Source organism: Varanus komodoensis, unplaced genomic scaffold, assembly GCF_004798865.1.
Source record: "Varanus komodoensis strain SLA01 unplaced genomic scaffold, ASM479886v1 scaffold72, whole genome shotgun sequence".
Lineage (NCBI taxonomy): Eukaryota > Metazoa > Chordata > Lepidosauria > Squamata > Varanidae > Varanus > Varanus komodoensis.
The window spans coordinates 318,355-340,157 of NW_025336374.1; the positions used below are offsets into that span (position 1 = coordinate 318,355).

General features: G+C 45.1%; 1 protein-coding gene across 16 annotated transcripts in view; it reads left to right on the top strand.

The window, feature by feature from the left end:
• SUPT20H (SPT20 homolog, SAGA complex component) overlaps window positions 1-21,803 on the top strand; it is a 94,236-nt gene that overhangs the window by 49,597 nt on the left and 22,836 nt on the right. For 5 of the 16 annotated variants that reach the window (XR_006416840.1, XM_044452424.1, XM_044452425.1 and 2 more), the window contains exons 17-20: window positions 4,756-4,864; window positions 5,509-5,670; window positions 7,370-7,688; window positions 8,396-8,550. Coding sequence is in view for 15 of the 16 variants with exons in the window: in XM_044452424.1 (XP_044308359.1) it covers window positions 4,756-4,864; window positions 5,509-5,670; window positions 7,370-7,688; window positions 8,396-8,550 (745 nt within the window). In the remaining variant the exon portion in view is untranslated. Of the gene's footprint in view, window positions 1-4,755; window positions 4,865-5,508; window positions 6,236-6,741; window positions 7,689-8,395; window positions 8,551-8,737; window positions 8,742-9,673; window positions 9,981-18,846; window positions 20,580-21,803 lie in introns of those variants that run through there. The other 11 variants (XM_044452422.1, XM_044452423.1, XM_044452419.1 and 8 more) reach the window with 8 other exon arrangements.

Here is a 21,803-nt window from a genome sequence, read left to right on the forward strand (position 1 = left end):
TTGTCTCTTTCACTTTCGAGTATGCCTTAATAGCTCTAAAAGACTTTCAAAACTTTTCAATTCTTTTTTTTCTCCTTCAAACCTCCACCGTTCCCCCTACCCCAATGGTCCATCCCCTCACAAAAAAATATTTAAAAAATAAAACCTCCTATCATCCAACTCTGTGAGCTTAAGTGGACTCCGGGGGATGGTGGAGGACAGGAAGGCCTGGAGGAATGTTGTCCATGGGGTCGCGATGGGTTGGACACGACTTCGCGACTAACAACAGATTGTCCAACTCCTCTATTTTCTTCTATTGCCTTCCATCTTTCTCTTCCTTAATTGTGCCAGTGGGTCAGGTTTAGAAAGTGCTCAATGTGGGGCTAAAATGCCTTCCACAGACACCCATTGTTTATATTTACTCTGCCTTGGCAAAGGGCATCAGGTGGACAAATGCTCCCATTGCCAGGCTTTTACAAAGCAGGTACGGAAATATTGGGAGAGCAGATTGAAAAAAGAACTCTGGGAGAGAGCGATGGTGGAGATGAGAGAAGTCTTGGCGGGGAAATCAGCTGGCCTCTCTCTTTCCCAGGGAGACACCCCAAACCAATCGAAGGAACTCCAAAAGCCTCATGATTGAAAACAGCTCCTTTTACATCTGAGGCTCTGAAAAAAAGGAAGGAGTAAAGAAAGTATATCAAGCGCAAAGAGGCTCGTAGGAAAAAATGCTCCGACAATGATGAGGAGGAGGAGAAGAAAAAATGGTGCTCCCACTCAGAACACCATCCCACCGACTTGTGTGAGCTACTGGAGGTGTCAGTACCGAGATCATCCATACTGAGGGAATGCCCTGGGCGCCAGCTGTTGATATGCAGCTCCCCCAGGCAATCTTCACAGGTCCGATCAAGCCCAAAGTCTCTGTCACTCATCGAGATCCCTCATATGCAACTGCCATTCCTGACTTCAGTCTTGGAAGGAGAGAGATGGATTCACCTACCTGGTCTCGAGCATCCCCCGAGTCACCTGTGCGAGCCCCATTGGATTCAGCCATGGGACCCCAGCTTCAGCCTCCACCAACTGCATGTCCTTTTGGCCTCCCAACGGTCAACTTTTTGCCTGCTTCAACCTGACATTCCATACATGCTTTCCAGCTGGAAATTCCTATAACAGAGCCTCACCCCTGCTGGATGATGCCACCCCCTCCATACCGCTGCTACATTCCTGGGTATGGCTGGGGCTACATGTCTCAACACCGATACCCACTGATTCCCAGACCATAGAGGAAGCAAACACATGATGTTCCATGCGCATCCCAACCGCCCGAGACTGACCTTCCTTCCAGACAGGATTCACCAGCATGCTCCATATCTTCCAATGTGTCGTATGACTCCAACTCAGACTCTACTGCTAATACCGAAGAAGCCACTTCCACATCACCAGACAACATGATTTTGAACCAGGGAACTGGATCACCAGGTGAAAGTCTGGGTTGTTTCTCTGAGCAGATTGTGAGAATGGCAACTTCTCTAGGTGTTGACGTTCAACAATTTAGAACCTCAGACAAAGACTCAATCTATGGTGTCATATGTACTGAGAATATGGTTCCAGTAGCCCTACCGTTCATACCAACTCTCCAAGATGCAATGATAGAACCTTGGGAATGGCCCTATCAACCACACCCAACATCATTCTACCTAGAAAGTGCATATAGAATAAGGGAACAGGACATACCATTCCTCCTTCATCATCCTCGGCCAAACTCCATAGTGATTGAGGTGACTTGGGCACCAATTCAGAGAACATTCCACCCTGATGGACTGTGAGGGCCCGCGTATCATCAAATTTATTTTGCCGTAGGACTTTCTTTGGCAGGAGATGGAGTCTCAAGCTACATTTCTCCTAGAGCAACAATGAGAGCTTGCCAGAGGCTTCACCTCTGGGGCACTCCAGCTGTCAAAACAACTAATCACATCAGCTCACCATCACAGGGATTAAGATTTGAGGGCCCTTATTGATGTGGTAGCTGTTTGCAGGCATGTGTTATGAGCGAAGTCAGCTCACAGTTATAAATGATCCACACTTATGCAGGCAATAAAATTAAAGTCCTTTATTGCTACTTATCTACAAGATTTACGATGCTGCAAATAAGCTCTACAGCAATGACCTTTACAAGTCAGTTGCTATCTCCCCAGTGATGTCTCTCAAGGAACCCATGTGGGATTAGCTTTCTCTGTCCCACCTTTCCCCCTAAGGCGGGACAAAGCCTCCTTTTGTTCCAGTCGTTGCCAAGCTACGTCTAAGAGATGCGCGAGACAAATCTATCTCATCTCTTGCGTCTCCTGTATCCTGCTCAGGAGACTCAATGTCGGGGGGGGGGGGGCATCCTGCCCACGCTCTTTAGAGACAGAAAGTGCAGTGTCTTTTCCCTCTGGGCCCTCGTGGTCAGGCTGAGGTGTGGCTGTTTGCCTGAGGGGTAAAGGGTCAGGATGCGGACTGGTTGCCTGTTCAGTTGGTCCCAAGCCAGGTTGTGGAAGGGGTGCTTGGTCCAAGTATAAGTCCTCCTGATCTGATGTCTGATCCTCCCTTCGGGTGCTTGATGCTTCCTCTTGAGGTGTTGCCTCTGCTGAGGCATCAGGCACGACAGCATGTATGTCTTCAGGAAGCCAACCTGCCCCGGGAGACACAGTTCAGAACTGAGAACATGCCCTTAGATGGTGAAGGCCTTTTTCATTCGAGGATGGATGAGTTCTTGGATACGCTTCAGAAAGCCAAGGTTACAGCCAGGCAAATGGGTTTTGGCTCCTACCAACCCAGATTAGGTTTGTTTTTGACAGTCATTTTGCGTGCCTCAGGTTTCCTAGCTTTGCTTTCTCCTTAAAACATACCTAGCTTCTAGAACCTTCTAACTACTTCTCATAACTACCTTCCTGAAGTCCTTAGCCCTATATGTTACCTAAACATTCCTATTTTTTTTCTTATTTTTACCCTTCCCCCCCCCCAACCTCTCCCTTCTATCTTATACTTCAGCTTTCCTTCTCTTCTTTCTTCTTGATGGCTCTCAAAGCAGTATTTCAACAAGATGTTCACTACAATATAAAAATGTTGTTATCAGATGGACATTAGTTATGGCTTTTCTGCCTCAGTGAAGATCACTGGATGGATTCATGTTTACACTGCCAGGCCTTCACCCAGCAGGTCCAAAACAACTGAGTTGGACATATAAAAATGAAAATGTGGAGCTGCAACTAACACAGCCCTTCACCTCCAATCTGAACAGAGAACAACTGTTTAGAATGTACAACAGACTCTAGGATACATGGCTTCCACTGTAGTTGTTGTCCAGTTTGTGAGGTTATGTGTGTGTCCACTTCAGCTGTGGTTCATCCATGCATTCCACCCGCACTTCAGTTCAACACAGAAAACCTTAATGCTCTTCCATCCTGTTTGGGGGCGTATCTTGTGGTGGACCAACAAAAGGAACCTGTTGAATGGAATTGCCTTAGTACTGTTAGAACCATCCCTTATGATAACAGATGCATCCCCCCTTGGCTGGGGAGCACACTACGTTGGCAAGAAAGCACAGGTACTATGGACCAAAACCGGATTGAGGCAACCACATCAACTACCTCAAAATTTAGTGGTCCAGAAAGCTTTGATTTCCTTCCAATGTCTCCTCAGGGGAGACATATCCAAATAGAAAACTACAGAAGTGTTTTACTTAAACAGACAAGGCAGCACTAAATTGACCACACTGTCCCACCTTACACTCCTGCCATGGGACTGGTGTATTCAAAGGGACATTACAGTGATAGCTGTCTGTCTAGCTGTCACCAAGAATACCACAGTGGATACACTGAAAATACCCCATGAGACTCCTAAGTGGAAACTTCACCAAGATGTTCTACACACCATGCTTGGGGAACACCATCCATAGATCTATTTGCAACAGAAGTCAACACAGTATGTGAGACCTTCAGCTCTCAAACCAGAGTCAGGTAGAACTCACTAGGTGATACATTCCTTCTCTGATGGTCCTTTGCTGACAACACCTACCCTTTATTCTCAAGGTAAGTTTGCTAGTTGCCCATATGTGTGATGCGCAGAGATCACAAAGCAGAAAGTAAAGTTGCTTACTTGTAACGGATGCTGTCTGAGTGGTCATCTGTGCATTCACACAACTCACCCACCATCCCTGCCTGGGTGTTGATAACATACTTGATGCTTTGTAACCCTTCTTTCTTGTATGCATCCAGACTGGATGGATACAGGTCAGGCTGTGCCCAGACCCCCTTTTTCCCTTCTTTCTTTTTCCGAGGTCAGAACACCAGTCTCCTTGAGCTTGGGAGCCCTGCAGTTATATACCAGGGGAGGAAGGGGCATGACTCCTGCAAAAGTTAACTTAGCTAGAAACAATTTGCTAACAAGTCCCACGCAAGTACAGAGACCATATGTGTAAATGCATAGATGACCACTTGAAGAACATCAGTTACAGGTAAACAGCCTTATTTTGTGAGCATCTACTTGAATTACTCCACTGAGGAAAGGTAACAGGTGACAGGGAATTTGGAATGTGTTGATCTAGATTGGCACTTCAATTTCCTTAATTGGCTATCAGTATTTTCTGTCAAAACATAGTGACAACACATCATTTTTGGAACACTTTCTTGTCCCCAAGGGCTCTTTTGAAGCAGATACGATTCCCATTCTTTTTATAGTCTTGGAAGTATACCTATGTAACTTACCTTGTTTACATTTATGTGTGTGCGTATGTTTTAGCAGCCTGACAGTGTTTCAGGATACATTCAGTCTTCAGTACTGGGAAAAGGTGTGAAACACCGGCCTCCTCCTATCAAACTACCTTCAAATTCAGGAAGTAGTTCTTCAGGTAAATGCTTTTAAACACTGTTTTGTTTTAATTATAGTTTATAAATTAATTATAAATAAACATGGGGAAAATTTCTCTCCCACAAACCTGATAATTTTTCTTGAATGTGCACATAATTCTGCCTTGCCCACCCTTCTTATGCTGTGTCATAAAGTACTTATGGCTGACTTCACCCACTTCTTTGATGGGCCTCTCCTGGTTAGGGGTAGACATCTCCTAAGTTAAGCAGCTGGAACTGGGAGAGTCTTTCCCCAAAACAGATTGGCAAGTACTCTTCCTTTGGGAAATGAAAGTTCACTGTGGAGATCTGTTATACTTAAAACTGCCATTAGGAGGGAAGAATACTGTATCTATTCTTTCTTTAGACAAATATGGGTGACTTTGGGCCAGTCACAGACACCTAGCTTATCTTACCTGACAGGGTTGTTGTGGGGATAAGAAAAGGATAAGTCTCCTTATGTTTCTTACAAGAGGAAAAAGGCAGGATAAAAATGTTGTGTAAAAACAACAGCTGTACAGAACAAAACTCATTGCTTACCCTTTGCATGAATTACACTGCACACCTATTGCATAACTGAAGTACAGAATAAAAAATGTTTGACGTTGGTTGAAAGAACATAACATTACTTACTTCTGTATTTCAGGCATCATTTTTAGTCCACAGCAGTCAAGTAGCCACCTAAAATCCCCAACTCCTCCTCCTGCTCCTCCCAAGCCTCCCACTGTGTCTCGGAAGCAATCCCTGGACCTGAATCAACTGAGCATGCTTTCTCCAGCTGCCATGTCTCCTGCAAGTTCTTCACAAAGTGAGTCCCGCCCTAAATTCTCCATTAAGTCTTCATAGGCTTCTCATGGTTAACTCCCCAACTGGCTGATTGGAAAATCTAAATGTCTGTTATATCCTAGCTAGTGTATAAAGATGTGCAGCACTTAAGGCAGGGCTCTTGTTAATTGTATGTATTTGTTCACTGTAATTGTAATTGTTTTTCTGTATAATTATACATGTATGCACCCTTCGTGTATACGTTTTAATTCATTTTATGCAACCAACATTGGTCTCTCTTTGACACAGTTAATTAATGTGACCATAGATGTTTCCAAAGGGCAGCTCTTTCCACCAGTGTATCAACAGTAGCTCATTAAGACCAACTTTAATTTGCATATTTTAAGCAGCTAAACATTTTTAAATGTCATTCAGATATGGTGCAGTTGTATCTCTGTGTATGTATATAACATGAACAGTCCCAAGATGGCAGTACAATAAACTATAAATTGATTTTTAAAACACTTACGTACTGTTTTACAAATCATTGCTGATGACTACAGTGTGAGAATAATTTGAGGACAACAATAAAATTAACATTTTCTGAATTGAGTAGCAGTATTAGTATTATAAATCTCTTAAATAAAATAGTATCTGTGGATTTTATCAACCTTTGAAGTACTTTAAAGTACTATCAACCTGTAGTACTGGTGCAACATTAGAAGATTTATATGAAGAGAGAGAGGAAGAGGGAGAGAGAGAAAAGGAATCCATAACAATAGCTTATAAGCTAATACCTTCTCACTTCTTCTGTCCACTGCACAATGTAGTCCTGTGGCTTGAGTGTGGCATAGTCTAAATTGTCTGGATGCTCAAATGGTATCACTTTTCCTGCCTTCTTGTTTTACACAAAGAAAACCTACAAGGAAACTTTGATAAACTTTCCAACAATTTTGATTTATGCAATTTTATTCCCCAACCTATCTGTTCTCCCCAACACACACATCTTATGTTGCTTGTATGAATTGTATGAATATGTTGCACACAGTTACTGATGTAAATAAGGGCTTTGCTCATTTCTGGACATTCACATATCTTTCCTTTCTTTCTGCAGGACATGAAAGCTAAAAAAACACACATACATAAAATGAAAACACCTCAAGAGCTTGCGGGGGGGTTGTTTTCATTCCATTATACAACGTCTTCATGCTAAATTTATGCTTCATGCTAAAAACCTGGTGTTTTACTTTTTGCTACAAGCATTGCTTCTTTCTTCCTTTGTGATTAGATAAAGTTAAGCAAACCAGTTATAGATAACTATTTTTACAGTTTTTTCAGTTTAGCTATAGTCCTTGTTCAGTTTTCCTTTTTGTTTAAATATTCTGGCACTGTACAAGTATTACTTTATGCAAGTTGAATGAGCATTTTGAAGCAAAATGCTTTATTTAAATGAATCACTTAAACTGACAATTTCATGGCAGAGATATGGTATAAGTATGTGATCTGTGTTAGAATGACCTAAAAGAATATATAGAAATGGCTATTTAAATATTCTGGTATAGTTTACATGCCATATATGTGTCAAGAGAGTAGTAGTCAAGCAACACTTGTAATCTGCTTTTTTGTTGTAATTGGAGCAAGCTTAGCTTACTATGAGCTAAGTAAGATTCCATTAATCTTATTTTACAAAAGAAAGAACCTTTTATAACAAACTAGTGCTTTTTATTTTTCTCAATGAGCAGGGTCTGGAACTCCTAAGCCATCTACTCCTACTCCTACTCCAACCAACACCCCTTCATCGACCCCACACCCTCCTGATGTTGAGAGCTCAACTCTGATTACCCAATCTACCACCCCTACTCCCCAAGATTCAGGCTTCACCCCTCAGTCCACCATGTTAACCCCATTTGCTCAGCAGCAGTTGTCTCTGAGCCAGGCTCTGCCTGTAATGACCATTCCTCTTTCCACCATGGTAACATCCATTGCTACAGGAACCTCCTCCAGCCAGGTCATGACAAGCACTGCAGGATTTAACTTCATCAATGTAGTGGGCTCTATGTGGTAAGTTGGTTTTGCTATAGTACTTCATAGTTGATCTTTGCTTTTACATTAAATTTGCCATATAATTATTCAATTCTAGGGTAGATGTTATGTGAAGGGACTGAAAAGGTTTCAGTATTCACATAAAGAGATACCCCTGTATTGTGGGTAAGGGCACATTCACATGTTTTGTGCTCCACATTCTTAAGTACTAGCTGATAAACAGAAATATGTAGACTTTGTGCAAAAGGTAAGAATTTGCTTTTATAATATCAGCCTCAGGCTGGAGACTTTATTTCTCTTGAGAAAATAAAGTAAACTTTTCCATTCTGTTTTTGCTGTCACTGAAATTTTGCTTAAGAATAAGGGTTCTGTGTGGTACTGAGTATATCAAACCAATTCCTCACATGTTGTCTGAAGTGACTTTTAGATGTTCTCCTGTTTACATGGGACAGGTTATCTGAGCAGTGTATGTGCAGCTGTGAGAATTTCTAAAATACATCTTAAGATGCCAACTTAGTGTGTTCTGGTGATGAGTTCATTTCCTACCTTCTTTATATTAACAAATCTGCCTTTAATTTTCTAAAGGTTTATTAAAAATCAGCTGGGACTGAACAATTTAGCATTGACTAATGATGGAATGTCTTTGTTGTGACTTTAATGATGAAACTGCTCCTTCATGTTGTATGCCATATTAATCAAATGATTTTGTCTTTCCTTTTGTACAGTGGAGCACAGACATTGATGAGTGGCTCAAACCCCATGCTGGGATGTAGTACTGGTGCAACAAGCCCTGCAGGTATAAATCTAAGCAGCATTTTACCATCAGGAGGTCTGATACCAAGTGCTCTACCTTCTGGAATGCCACCTACCTCTCAGCCTGGTCAGTATGAAAGTCGACTATAGTTGAAAGGCTGTGGGGTATGGTGGGGAACAGTTTTTTCACTAAGGAAAACTGAACAAGATAATTAATTGGGCAACTACTTCAGTGCATTCAGTGATAAGAATCTAGGAATTAGAGCTGACTGAACTGGCCCTCTCCATGGCTAAACTTCTTAACCCTGATCAAGAGTTTTACAAGTATGCAACTGTTACCATACACAGGATTTGTCTTTATCTACCGTAATCCCCTCTGCTTATTTCATATCTTAATAATTCTAAGTTATCTTCCTTGTTGTTCTACCTGCTGAGGTTAGATGGAAGGCGATCAAGGAGCAGACCTTTCTGTGGTTGCACACAGTTTTTAGAATATTCTTTTTAGGAAAAATTGGCCTTTTACTTTAACCTTTAATATGATGTATTAGAACTTTTAGCTAGGTAATTTTATCTGCCGCTGTGCCATTTTTAATTTTGGCTCTATTTTTATCTGTTTAGTTTTATGTTTTTATTATTTATAGGCTAATAGTCTCAAACTTTTTGATGGGGTAGGTATAAATATATCAAATAAGTGAAATGAGTTTTGTACCTGTTGGGGATGATAGGAGCCATTGCTTTTGGTGAGCACTCCCAAGTCACACTGATCTGAACCTCAGAGAATGAGGAGGAGAAGGTGGGGAGAGGGGCTGGAGGGTGGGGAAATGAGAGAAATGGAGGTGTTTGTCTCAGGGCCATCTTCCCCAAATGCCCAAGTAGGCTGTGAGAATAACCAGGATGTACAGCTGTCCGGCGGGGTTGGGGCAGGCATGGGAGAGCAACTGTCAAAGTCAGATGAGGCTGATATAACCCTTTACCCCATGACGTAGTGTTGGGAGAGGAGAGCTAGCGAACTAGAGGGTTGGCATACAGAGAAAAGGCATGCTTGCTCTCAAATGGGCCCTCCTGAAGGGTTCGGGCTCAGACATACTGTAAAGGAGGGTTTCTGGAAGTCATTGCTTAGATTGGGTTCAGTGAACCCCTCTGTACATTCCCAGGCGTACACACTGTGGTGATTGGGTACAGCTTCCACAAAGGAATGGTCAGTTGCCTTGGCTGTGCAAAAGGAGGGAAACCCTTGCCCATGACAGTACCAGAAGAGAGAAGGAATGGAGTAAAAATTTCAGAGTTGAGGTGCCATATCTCTATACACAGCAAACAGATATATTGCAGAGAATGAGTGCAGAAGCTCTGTACCATTCTTAACCTCAACATCTGAATACTGAATTCATCTTGTACTTAAAATAGCTTTGTTTCTTTTCATTCCTTGTCTAAGCTTAATCTGACTCAAGACAATTGTGAAAAAATCCGTAATAGTTCATGGTCTCTGTGCATCACACATATGAACTCTGGTCATGCATGAAACCTGTCTTTGGGAAGTTTTTAAGCTGAGTATTTTGGTGGGAAACCCATCCCTGTCTTCAGCGTTGCTCTGTTAGATGACTTTCTGCCCATTCCCTCAGTTCTTTCTTGATTTCTATTGTTATCAGGATTGTTAGCAGGAAGTTCATTTTGTCTTTCGTCTCTTTTGCCTTTTCCTGCCTCAACCTTTTGCTTCTTTTTCCTCCTTAAAAAACCTCCCTTCATCATTCTCCTGATTTTTTATCCTTTTTTCCCACTTAAATGTTTATTTATTTATTTATTTATTAAAACATTTTTATGCCGCCCCATTCGCCGAAGCCTCGGGGCAGCTCACATCATCACATCTCTTTTAGACCATGTGGCCGTGAAAGCCCTTTTCAGAAAGTGTGTGAGATGTGGGGGTAAGTTTACAACCACCAATGGGCACTCCCTCTGCCTCTTTTGTTTGGGCAAGGGCCACATTGTAGACTCTCCCCTTCACTGTCAGACCTTTACTGCACAAGCCTGTTGGAATAGGACAGTCTGTTTGAGAGCTGACCTTTGGAGCAAGGTCCAAGATTCCTGGAAAATGTTCAGAACCACTTGTGTATTTCAGTTATATGCAATTTCAGCAGAGATAAGCATTAGACAACAGATTTAGTAAAGAGGCTCTTGCTTGCACCTGGGTCTGTTACAATCCACACTGAGAAGCTTTTTAATAAAAATGCTATAAGGATTATTTACTTTCAAAGAATCAGTTTGTGACTTTCATGAAGGAGATATGTTGGTATCTTGGTCGAATGTTAGCTGGTTAGCTAAAGAGACAAGAGCACACCATGCTTCTCTTCAGACAAGAGAAGAAAGAGAGAGGAGGTGGGCAAAAACGGTCATCTGATCCTTTTGCCTTTCCAGGTGCAGTGGGAGGAGCAAAGGGACAGGCTCATTTTATCTATGGTGTTAACCCTTTTTCTCCCACTCAGGTTGGTGGACAGGACCATGCACTGTTAATGTAGGCTGTGTTACATATATCTAGCAGCATGGAGAATGAACACACACCCACCTTGGAGCCTCCTGCTTGCACCTTCCTTGAGTTGGGCTCTAGCTATCAGGATCTGGGCTGCTCTGATGGCCAAAACAAGAGCAGTCACCACCATATTTGCAAAATCAGCCCCAGGTCCTGCTGGAGCTCTCAGTCTACTGACACGCACCAGCTGGGAGTCCTGGAGGAAGAGCTATATGAGTGAACTCTTCCTTCCAGAATTGGCCTCAGTGATGTTTGCTCTTGTGCCAGCTCCTGGTCATCCTGTTTGTTGCTGTGCCTGCACCTTGCCTGATTGTTCCTGCTCCGGCATCTTGCCGTGTCTCCTGCATCTTGCCATGTCTCCTGCCTTGCCATGTTGCCTCAGCAACACAGGTTCACCTGTTCATCTGCACCTTGCCTGACTGTTCCTACTCCTGGTTCCTGCTGTTTTCTGCCCATCCATGTTGACTTGCTGTTGTGCCTGCCTCTTGCCTTGCCTGTGTATCCTGCCTCACCATGTTGCCTCAGTAATGCAGGGCTTCCTGCAAGCTGTGGTTCAGGACCTGCATCTTGCCTGACACTTGCTGCATCTGGTTCCTGTAATCTCGTGTCTCCTGCCATGCCATGTCTCCCGCCCTGTTATCCTGTCAAGGTATCTGCACCTCTGTTTGTCCTCCTGATTGTCAATCCTTGGCTAGTTCCTTATTACATCCTTGCTCTGCCCTTACGCATTCTTCTTTGTCATGGTCTCCATGCATCACACTTATATGGGTGCTGCACCTGTGCAGTGCCTTTTGCCAGGAAGATTTAACAGCTTTAATGGTTTTGGCAGGAACTCTGCACCCCCCTCCCCTATAGTATAAATGGACAGAGTGCCCACCCTTTCTCCAGTCTGCTTGTGACCACTGTTCACTGTGCCTTGGGCTCTTTTGCTTATCTTGTCTTTTCCTCCATAGTTTTTACTTTGATTATCTTCTTTCACTTTCTTCCTCACCTCATGATCACTTCCATTCCCTAGTTTGTTCACTTCCCTACTGAACCTTTCACAACTTTTCCCCCTCCCCATCCAACCCTTCCCCTCCAAAAAAATAAACCCTTCTATCGTCCTCTTACCTTACCGAGCTATATTCTTCTTTCAGTGGCGCAGCAGGCAGCTTTCTGTAAGTGCACCCAGTGCAGAGCAAAAATGTCTCCTTCTGATCCTCACTCTCTGTCTGGGAGAGGAGCATAGAATAGATAAATGCAGCCATTGCCAATCATTTACAAGGCAGGCTAGGAAAAACCAGGAAAATAGGCTGAAAAAAATACTCTGGGACCAAGCCCTTGTTGCAGTGAGGCAGGTCATGGTGGCTGCCACTTCTTCTGTTCCTGGTTCTGCTAAGAGCGCCTTCTCTCGTCCATCTCAAGGGAATGATGTCTGTACCGATGGAAATTGCTCCACTTGGTCTCCTCCTAAAAAACATAAGGAGAAGAGAAAGCATATCGGATCTGATGGGGCCACGAAACCGAAGCACCCTAAGAAGGATAAGTCTGATAAGATCAAGTGCTGGCACAAAAAACACCCTCAGGTGTCTCGCTCAGATCGTTCCGATCTACCACCTGTCTCGGTACCAACTGAGCCATCCAGCCGCCAGTCAGTTATGCAGGTGACACCACCTCCTTGGATCTTCATCTCCCCTCAGTCCAGCCCTGAGTGCTCTGATCTGGTAGCGCGAGCTTCTATTTTGGATAGAGAGATCCGCGAATTGCCTCCTCCATCGGGTCCTGAACAGCAACCCACGAGGTCATCGACTTCCACTCCAGCCACCCAGTCATCTCCGGAGGGATCTCTGAGGGCCTCTCATCATCTGTCCTCCCTCCTTCTTCCTCAACTTCCTGCTTGTCAGCCTTCTAGATACTGGGTGCCTCTTCCCTATGGGGACTTTGAGCCTGAACATCTGGATTGTCCTTATCTGTGGGATTTCTATCCCGCATACAGATACTACCCACCACCACCAAAACGTGACCACCATCCCACCCCTCAAATCAGTTTTGAGGGATGCTCCATCTACATCCACTGCAGCTCTCACCCAACCCCCAATGTCTCCTGATGGCTCCTCCTCCATGAGTCCCCCATACCAGTCAGATTCAGATTTGGAGAAATCACAACAGATCATGTCTCCTGACACCATTATATCAACTCAGGACCTGGGATTGCCCAGTGACAGCCATGGTTGCTTCTTGGAACTGCTGGCTTGTATGTCCTCCCCCCTCCAGATCGATATACAGCAGCATGTCAGTACCAACCAGGACAACATTTACAATGTTGTCCGGAAGGAGGACTCAGTTCCAATAGCCTTGCCTTTCATTTTGACTCTCTGACAGGCAATGATGGAGTCTTGGCAGTTACCAAATCACCCTCACCCTACCTCCTGGCGCCTGGAGGTGATGTACAAGGTCAGGAAGCAGGATATACCATTCCTATTTAAACATCCACAGCCAAGTTCCATAGTAATCAAATCCGTCCAGGGCCATCAGTCAAGAGGGTACACTATACCATCTAACTGTGAGGGGAGAAAGATTGATATGATGTCTCGCCACGTCTACGCTGCCATGGGACTCAGTCTTCGGATTTCTAAGTATGAGGCCACAAGGGCTCGTTGTCAGTACTTTCTCTGGCAGAAGATCAAGTTCCTCGCTGCATTCCTCCTGGACCAGCAGAGAGAGCTGGCCCGCATTTTCATCAGGAAGGCAATGCAACTCTCGAAACAACTTACTACGGTGAGGCATCATGTCAATTGTGACTTGATTGTGCTCGTTGGTGTGGTGGCCCTCAGGCGCCATGCCTGGTTGAGGGCCAGAAACCTGCCACAAGAAATCAAGCAGCATGTCGAGAACATGCCATTCAACGGTGTTGGTCTTTTCCACTCGAAGACCGACAACAAATTGGAACACATCCACAAGGCTCAGCTCACCGCTCGACAAATGGAATGGTCTGCCACGCAACTGAGGCGTTGCCGCGCTACCAACAGCCCAGGCGACGTGCGGACAAGTGCCAACGTTGACAGGACACATCAATCTTTCCTCAATCCTCCAACCAGCCTTTCCCTTTTGGGGATTGGCTGCAAAGTCGACGCCCCATCTGGGAGTTCATCACATCTGATCGGGGAGTTCTCTCCAACATAGAGCGTGGATATAAAATTGAGTTTGGAACTGTGCCTCCTTCAGGTCTGATCTGCTATACAGCAGTCTCTCCAGCCCTCCTGAAAGAAGTTAACAAGCTGCTTTGTAAAAGTACGATTCGAAAAGTTTCTCAGAAGGGCTGCATGGTTTCTACTCTAGGTACTTCACGGTACCGAAGAGTGACAGGGGTGTCCGCCCCATTCTGGATTTATGTGGAGTTAATAAATACATCGAAACCAAAAAATTCAGAATGACCATGCTCCAGAATATACTTCCGTTGCTCAGGAAAGAGGATTGGTTTGCATCCCTAGACTTGAAAGATGCTTACTTTCACATCAGCCTACACCCTGCTCACAGGTGCCTCCTGTGGTTCACCATCGGTACCGAGGTCTACAAGTACAACGTGCTTTCATTCGAACTTGCTACCGTTCCAAGGGTATTTACTAAATGCATGGCCCTGGTTTGTGCCCACCTCATACTTCAGGGAGTTCAGATTTACCCTTATCTGGATGATTGACTCATCATTTCCTCTTCCAGGGAGAATCTACTAGCTTCCATTGAGACTACCTGTTCTGTGCTTGACCAACTTGGAACTTTGTATCAATAATGAGAAATCATGCCTTGTCCCTTCCCAGGTCATCACTTACATTGGAGCACGCCTGGACTCACTCCACACTCGAGCCTTCCTGCCACCAGACCAACTACTGAGACTGATACACTCTTCAAACAGTCTTACCACACAACCGACTGTCCCAGCCATATGGGATTCTATCCAACAGGTGCTTGGCCATATGGCATCCACGGTATCAGTGGTACCAAATGTGAGGCTGTGAATGCGGCCATTACAGTTGTGGTTCAACCACAATTTCCACCCAGAACACGATCAACCAAACTAACTGTTACAGCCTCCTCACTCATTCCTGCGAACTCTATCCTGGTGGACTGTCAACACCAATCTGACTTCTGAAGTACCATTCTGTGCACTGAAATTGACCATGACGCTGTATACCGATGCCTCCCTGACTGGATGGGGTTCCCACTGTGCATCCCTTCGGACCCAAGGCACCTGGCATGGACACAAGACTACCAGACATATCAACTACCTGGAATTGCTGGCAGTCTTCAAGGCACTATGTTCCTTCCAAACTGTTCTACAAGGTCACACAGTCCAAACTGCATCAAACAATGTGACCGTGTTTTATGTCAACAAACAGGGTGGAATGGGTTTAGTCCCATTAGCACACCTTGCCCTTCACATATGGAACTGGTGCATTGCCCACAGGATCACCCTTCAAGCAATTCATCTAGCTGGCACTGACAACAAAGACGTCAACTCCCTCAGCAGGCACATGTTCATGGCCCACGAGAGGGAACTGGGCCATCATGTCTGCCTCCATCTCTTCCAGCTGTGGGGAACACTGACCATAGACCTTTTTGCCACATACAGGAATTCCATCTGCAGGACCTACTGCTCCGGAGTGGGCATCAGCCTGGATTCGGGTGGGAACGTGCTCATGATCTCCTGGGAAAATGAATTCTTCTACATGTTTCCCCCAATCCCGCTAATAACAAAAACTAGCAAAGATTCATCACGACAACACTTGCAGCATTCTCATCAACCCCTGTTGGCCCTGACAGTCCTGGTTTACCACGCTCCTTCAGCTGTCCAAGAATGTTTTCTTGCATCTACTCCAGGTCCCACACCTTCTAACTCAAGAGCAAAGTGCTATACGTCACCCATATCTGCGCTCCCTGAAGCTTATGACTTAGTTCATTCGATAACCGGTCCACGACCGACATCTTTGATACCGTCATCATCCTTGGTACCAACTGTTGCCTCAACTTCTTCAGTACCTACACCTCCCTCAGAACCGACAAAACCACCTCCACCATCGGGACCATCAAGTGTGCCTTCTAAGCTGCCTGCCCTATCTACAGCCATCTCTCTGGCATTAGCACTACACCTTGTACCAATGCTTCACTCAGAACCCACTTTGATACTGACAACATCTATGAATCTGACAGACCTTCACCTGGACATTCAGTTTATCCTACAATCTGCATTACAACTGAATACACAATGTTCCTATAACGCCAAATGGAAGTGCTTCATCTCCTTTGCCGCTGCTAACCAATTTCTACCTCAGTCTGCCACCATTGAGAACATTGTACAATTCCTGCTTTTGTTACACCATGGGGGTCTCAAACCTTCCTCCATTAAGGTGTGTACCGCAGCCATCTCACTTCGAGGATGCATCGGAGGTTCGTCTGTATTTTCCCACCAGCTCATATGTCGATTCCTACAAGAACTACAAAACCTTCAACCTCCGATCCTGTCAGTCATTCTGATATGGAGCCTTTTCATCGTCCTACAGGCTCTGACCAAACCTCCATTTGAACCTATGGCTACTACCAGCCTCTGCCTCCGCTCGTGGAAAATGGCTTTTCTAGTTGCCATCACATCGGCAAGAAGGGCCAGCGAACTGTGTGCTCTACTTGTTGACCCTCCATATCAACAAAGAGAAAGTAGCCCTTCGCACGGACCCTGCCTTTCTTCCAAAGGTTGCAACACCCTTTCATCTCATCAGTACATCGTTCTACCAGCATATTACCCTGCACCATTGACACCAATCAAGTGCTCTCTACACAGCCTTGACATCCGTAGGTGTTTGGCTTTCTATCGATCCTGAACTGAGTCATTCAGAAAAACCAAATGCCTCTTTGTCAAATATTCGGAACACAATAAAGGAGCACCCGTAGGAACTCAAAAACTCTTGAAATGGATTGTTGAAACAATTGAACTTTCTGACTGCCTCATCAAACTGGACTTGCCGATTACTCCAAAAGGACACTCCATGAGGGCTGTCGCCACTTCCTCTGCTTTCCATGCAGCATTCCATTTCACAACATCTGCAAAGCTGCCACATGGTCAGCTCCATGCACATTCACAAGACACTACTGCTTAGATGTCAGGGTCAGACAGGACTGCTCTTTTGGCTGCACTGTCTTGTCCACAGTTCTCCAGTGATGACACCATCCTGCCTCCAGCGGGGGGTGGGGGGGTAAGCTTGTTAGTCACCCATATATGTGTGATGCATGGAGACCACAGCAAAGAAAGGCTGGTTGCTTACATTTATTTATTTAAAAATTTTTTGTGTGCTGTCCCTTATGCATAGCATCTCAGGACAGCTTATAATCATTAAAACAACACAATAAAATGGCAATAAATAACAATTAACCAAAAAATACAATTAAATAAGTTAAATAAAAGCAACCTGTAACTGTTGTTCTTCAAGTGGTCATCCGTGCATTCACAGAACCCGCCCTTCGGCCCCACTTTGGTGTCGGTGACTGGGGGATATATATATATATATATATATATAAATAAAAATATAATTTCCTCTCATGGTACCAGGGTCCTCTACTTTGGTGGTCCCAGCTGAGGACCAGTGGGCGGTCTTCAGCTGACTGGTGAGGGGTGGGTATTCCGCCCATTTATACTATAGGGGAGGGGGCACAGAGTTCCTGCCAAAACCATTAAAGCTGTTAAATTTTCCTGGCAACAGCCACTGCGCAGGTGCAATACCCACATACATGTGAATGCACAGATGACCACTCGAAGAACAACAGTTACAGATAAGCAACCTGCCTTTCTGGTTCCTAAACTTGACCTGTACCATGACTATGATTTGGACTTTCAATTAAACCCTGATTTTGGACTCTTTCTTTCCTAAAGTTCTGTTGCCCTGCTCCTAGTGCCTTTGTTGCTCTTGTCTCATCTTTTGCCTCCCACATTCCAACCATGGGCCTTGACAATAGCCATAGGTGAAACTATCCTTCCTATGCCTGGACTACAAAGTTGGAAAAAGGGCTAAGTCAACTGCCTCTAAATCTAAGGTCCATAAGAGGCACTCTAAGAGCCGCCACTCCATAACAGCTTGGTTGGAACCATTGATATCAAGCAACCCAACCGTACCAAGACTGGAACTGATATTATCAGCAGCTTGGGCCTCTTGAGGGAGAGATCCATGAACAATTGCCTCATCAACTGCCACTTTGCCCTCTGTTGGCAGCGTTGGTATTGCACTAGTCAGGTGCAATCTCCCTGACTTCTGTGGAGCCAGTTCACCCTGGAATTGAATACTACAGAGAGCATTCCCATTCTTCATGGAATGTTGCATCGCACCACCATCTCAAGGTTACTATGATCCATGGGAATATTCTTGGGAACAAGACTTCTTTTGTCATCCTGAATACTGACAGGAGGCCAATTCTGAGCCCCACTTCAGAGAATGAGAATTTTTTTCACAAAGTCGTCATCCTGCAGGCCTCCACCTCCACTACCTAGTGTTCCAACTGTCAGCTTCTCAGCCAATGACCCCTAAGGGCTACCCCCAATGGACTGTGCTGCCACTACCACCATGCCACTACACTAATCATCATCTCTGCTTCCTTTTTAAAGTTCAGAGGGCAATCAGCTTCTCTTCGACACTGAGGACAGTCCATCAGACTCATACTCATCAGTGACCCCATCTCTTCTGTCCAGAACTAGTTGCAGGAACCCAAAACTGTTTCTCTCCTTTTAAAGACCTGGGCCATTTCTTGGAAGAAATCCTCCAGCTTTCCCAGTCCCTAGATCTGGAAACGCAGGAGCTAGAGAATGTGACGGACCGAGTCTTCGATGTGGTTTTCATACAAGCATCTAACCTGATTGTGATACCATTTTTGCCTGTTCTCTTGCAGGTGATACAGGAATCGTAGAAAGTACCCTTGATGACTCCTACATCCAAGCACCTGGAAAACACATACTTAAGGTGCAGAAGAAAGATAGGACCTTTGTTTTCCAACACCCTTGGCCAAACTCTGTAGTTGTCAAGTCAGCACAAGGCAGGTTGTGTCAAACGCATTCCCCTGCAGAGGACAGGGAGGCCCATCTCCTGGATCTAATAGACAGGTGCACCTACTCTTCTATTCTTGGTCTGTGGATAGCAACCTGTCAGACCACCATTGTTTGCTATTAACTTTTCTTCTGGGATAAGATAGGATCATTTTGTGATTACCTACTAGAAGAACAGAGTGTCCCAGGAAGAAGCTTTGTGTCTTGCCTGTCAGCAGTTCAACACAGCCTGACACCAGGCAGATCAAGTCATGTAATGAGTGTTCACAGTGGTAACACTGAGGAAGCACACAAGGTTGTACTTTGCCAGTCTTTCACAAGAGGCTCAATATCTTATTGAAGATCTACCATTCGATGGTGAAAGGCTCTTCAACACAAAGATTGATGAGGGTATGGTCTCTGTTGAGAAAGCCAAGATGACTGCTAGACGGATGGGTTTCAGTCAACAACTACTATTGAGACCTCTTTCCCAAAATTTCCTCCTTCATATCTCAGCCCCAAGCAGACCATCATACCACTCAGCAACAGTCAACATCCCAACCAAGATGCAGGGACTCCTCGATAGTTCCAAGGGTGTAGGTGATTGGACTCTGACAGACATGCACTTTGATGATATTTTATGGCTTTCCCTCTCCTATATAGGCTGTATTTTTACCATTGTTTGTCTTTCTGCTTTCTGGGAACCAGTAACTTCAGATGCCTTTTGATGCCCCTCCATTTGGTTTCATATGAAGGAATATGTATCCCATCTGTGGCCTTGATATGGAGGTAGTCACACTGCTTTTGAAGGATTCCATAGAGCTGGCCTTCTTACCTTCAACATGGCTTCTGTTCCAGATACTTTACATTCTCCTTCATGGTCATCTGTGCATCACACAGATAAGCTTTGTCACGGCAGTGCAAGGCCTATACCAGAAGAAATTTCTAGAGCTTAGCGTCACAGAGTGGGAGGGAGCCCCCAACTCCTTCTGAGTCCCAGAATAATGGGGGTGGGGCCCCTGCCCAGTCCCTCAGTTGCCTTGGAGACTGCATCATCTCCAGACAGCAAAGGTGCAGGTGTGTGGTGTACCAGAACCCAACTTTGCCCGGCACTTCATGATATAGGTGAGGATGCAGAAGGTTGATGCCAGCAAGTGGGACAGAGGGTGGGTTGGGTGCATGCACACATGACCACTTGAAGAATGACAATTACAGGTATGCAACCTGCCTTTCTTCTTCCTGGTCTCTGTGCATCACACATACGGGTGACTAACAAGCTTACTCATAGTGGATGGAGGGGCTGGTGTCACCAGAGAATATCGGAGAGAACTGCTCTGCTGAAGGCGCAGCCCTGTCTTGCTCATACGTCAAGCCTGCAGTGGTGGTGAAGGTTGAGGAAGTGGACCATGTGGTGGCTCTGCAGAGGGATGCCGCCTAGCAGACTGGTTGATGTCATCAGTGCACATGGCAACGTCCAGTTTCTTTTTGACCATGTATCAGCTTGCATCAGTTAGATCGGATTATTTTGCAATCACTACCTTTTTTTTCTTTTCCTCTTTTCCTAATATATATATATGTGTGTGTGTGTATTGGAAAAAGGGTTTCCCTGAAAATAAGACACTGTCTTATTTATTTTTTGCTCAAAAAAACACATTAGGTCTTATTTTTGGGTAGGTCTTATTTTTTTTAATGTACAAAATGTACATTTAATGTGCACCCTTCTGCTTGCACTTTTCTGCTGTGCACCCTTCTGCTCTGCACTTTTCTGCTGTGCACGCTTCTGCTCTGCACTCCAATTGCTGCCAAAAGCTGTATATACCGATCCTCTCCAGTGCCTTCTACCGGTACTGTCACAGGCAGCAGAGCAAACAGAGCGGCATGAGCCGATGCTTCCTCTATAGTGCCGGCTCCTGTGACAGGCGGAGTGTATTTGATATCACTCCGCCCTTCACAGGAGCCAGGACTATAGAGGAAATATCAGCTTAAGCCCCTCTTTATCCTCCTGCTGCCCCCTCTGCACTCCGCTGGCACTCTGCAAGTAAGCAAAAAAAGTAAGACCTATTACCAATAATTTTTGGTAATAGGTCTTACTTTCGGGGTAGGGCTTATATTATAGGACCTACCCCGAAATAAGACTAGGTCTTATTTTCAGGGTAGGTCCTATTTTCGGGGGGAAACGGTATATATGTGGCATACATCTCATGTGGCATACCAGTCCTGGAAATCCCCTGCCACTGCACTGGTCACATCACATAAAATTGAGTTCACCAACTGGGTGGAAGGTATGACCGCCCCATTCTTTAGCCAGCGCCCAAGGCCTGACTCCGTCATAGTGGAGTCCATGCAGGAAACCTCTCAGCATGACCATTCTACAGCAGCTGACAGGGATGCCACCTTGCCAGCCTTGCCAGTAGAGTCTATGTGGTTCTGAGTATACAATTATGAGGCTGCCATAGCCAGGTACCAGCTTTTTCTTTGAATGGGGTTCCTGGCTGAGCACCTGCGGCACAAGCTCTGCGATATAGCCCGCCTGCTCCATGCAGAGGCAGAGAGATTGTCCAGGCACCAGACTGAAGTCAGCAGGTGGAATGTGAGGGCAAGGCGATGATAGGCGCCATGACTATCCACCGACATGCCTGGCTGCTTGCTGCAGGCCTTCCCCAGGAGACCCTAGTGCACACTGAGGACATGCTCTTCGATGGCAGCTGATGAGAACATGGACTTCTTCCACAAGGCTTGGGCAAACTCCAGACACATGGGATTTGCCCAGCAACCTCAACAGCGTAAGTGGCAAGCACCTGCTCTGAGCTCTAACTGCTGCCCC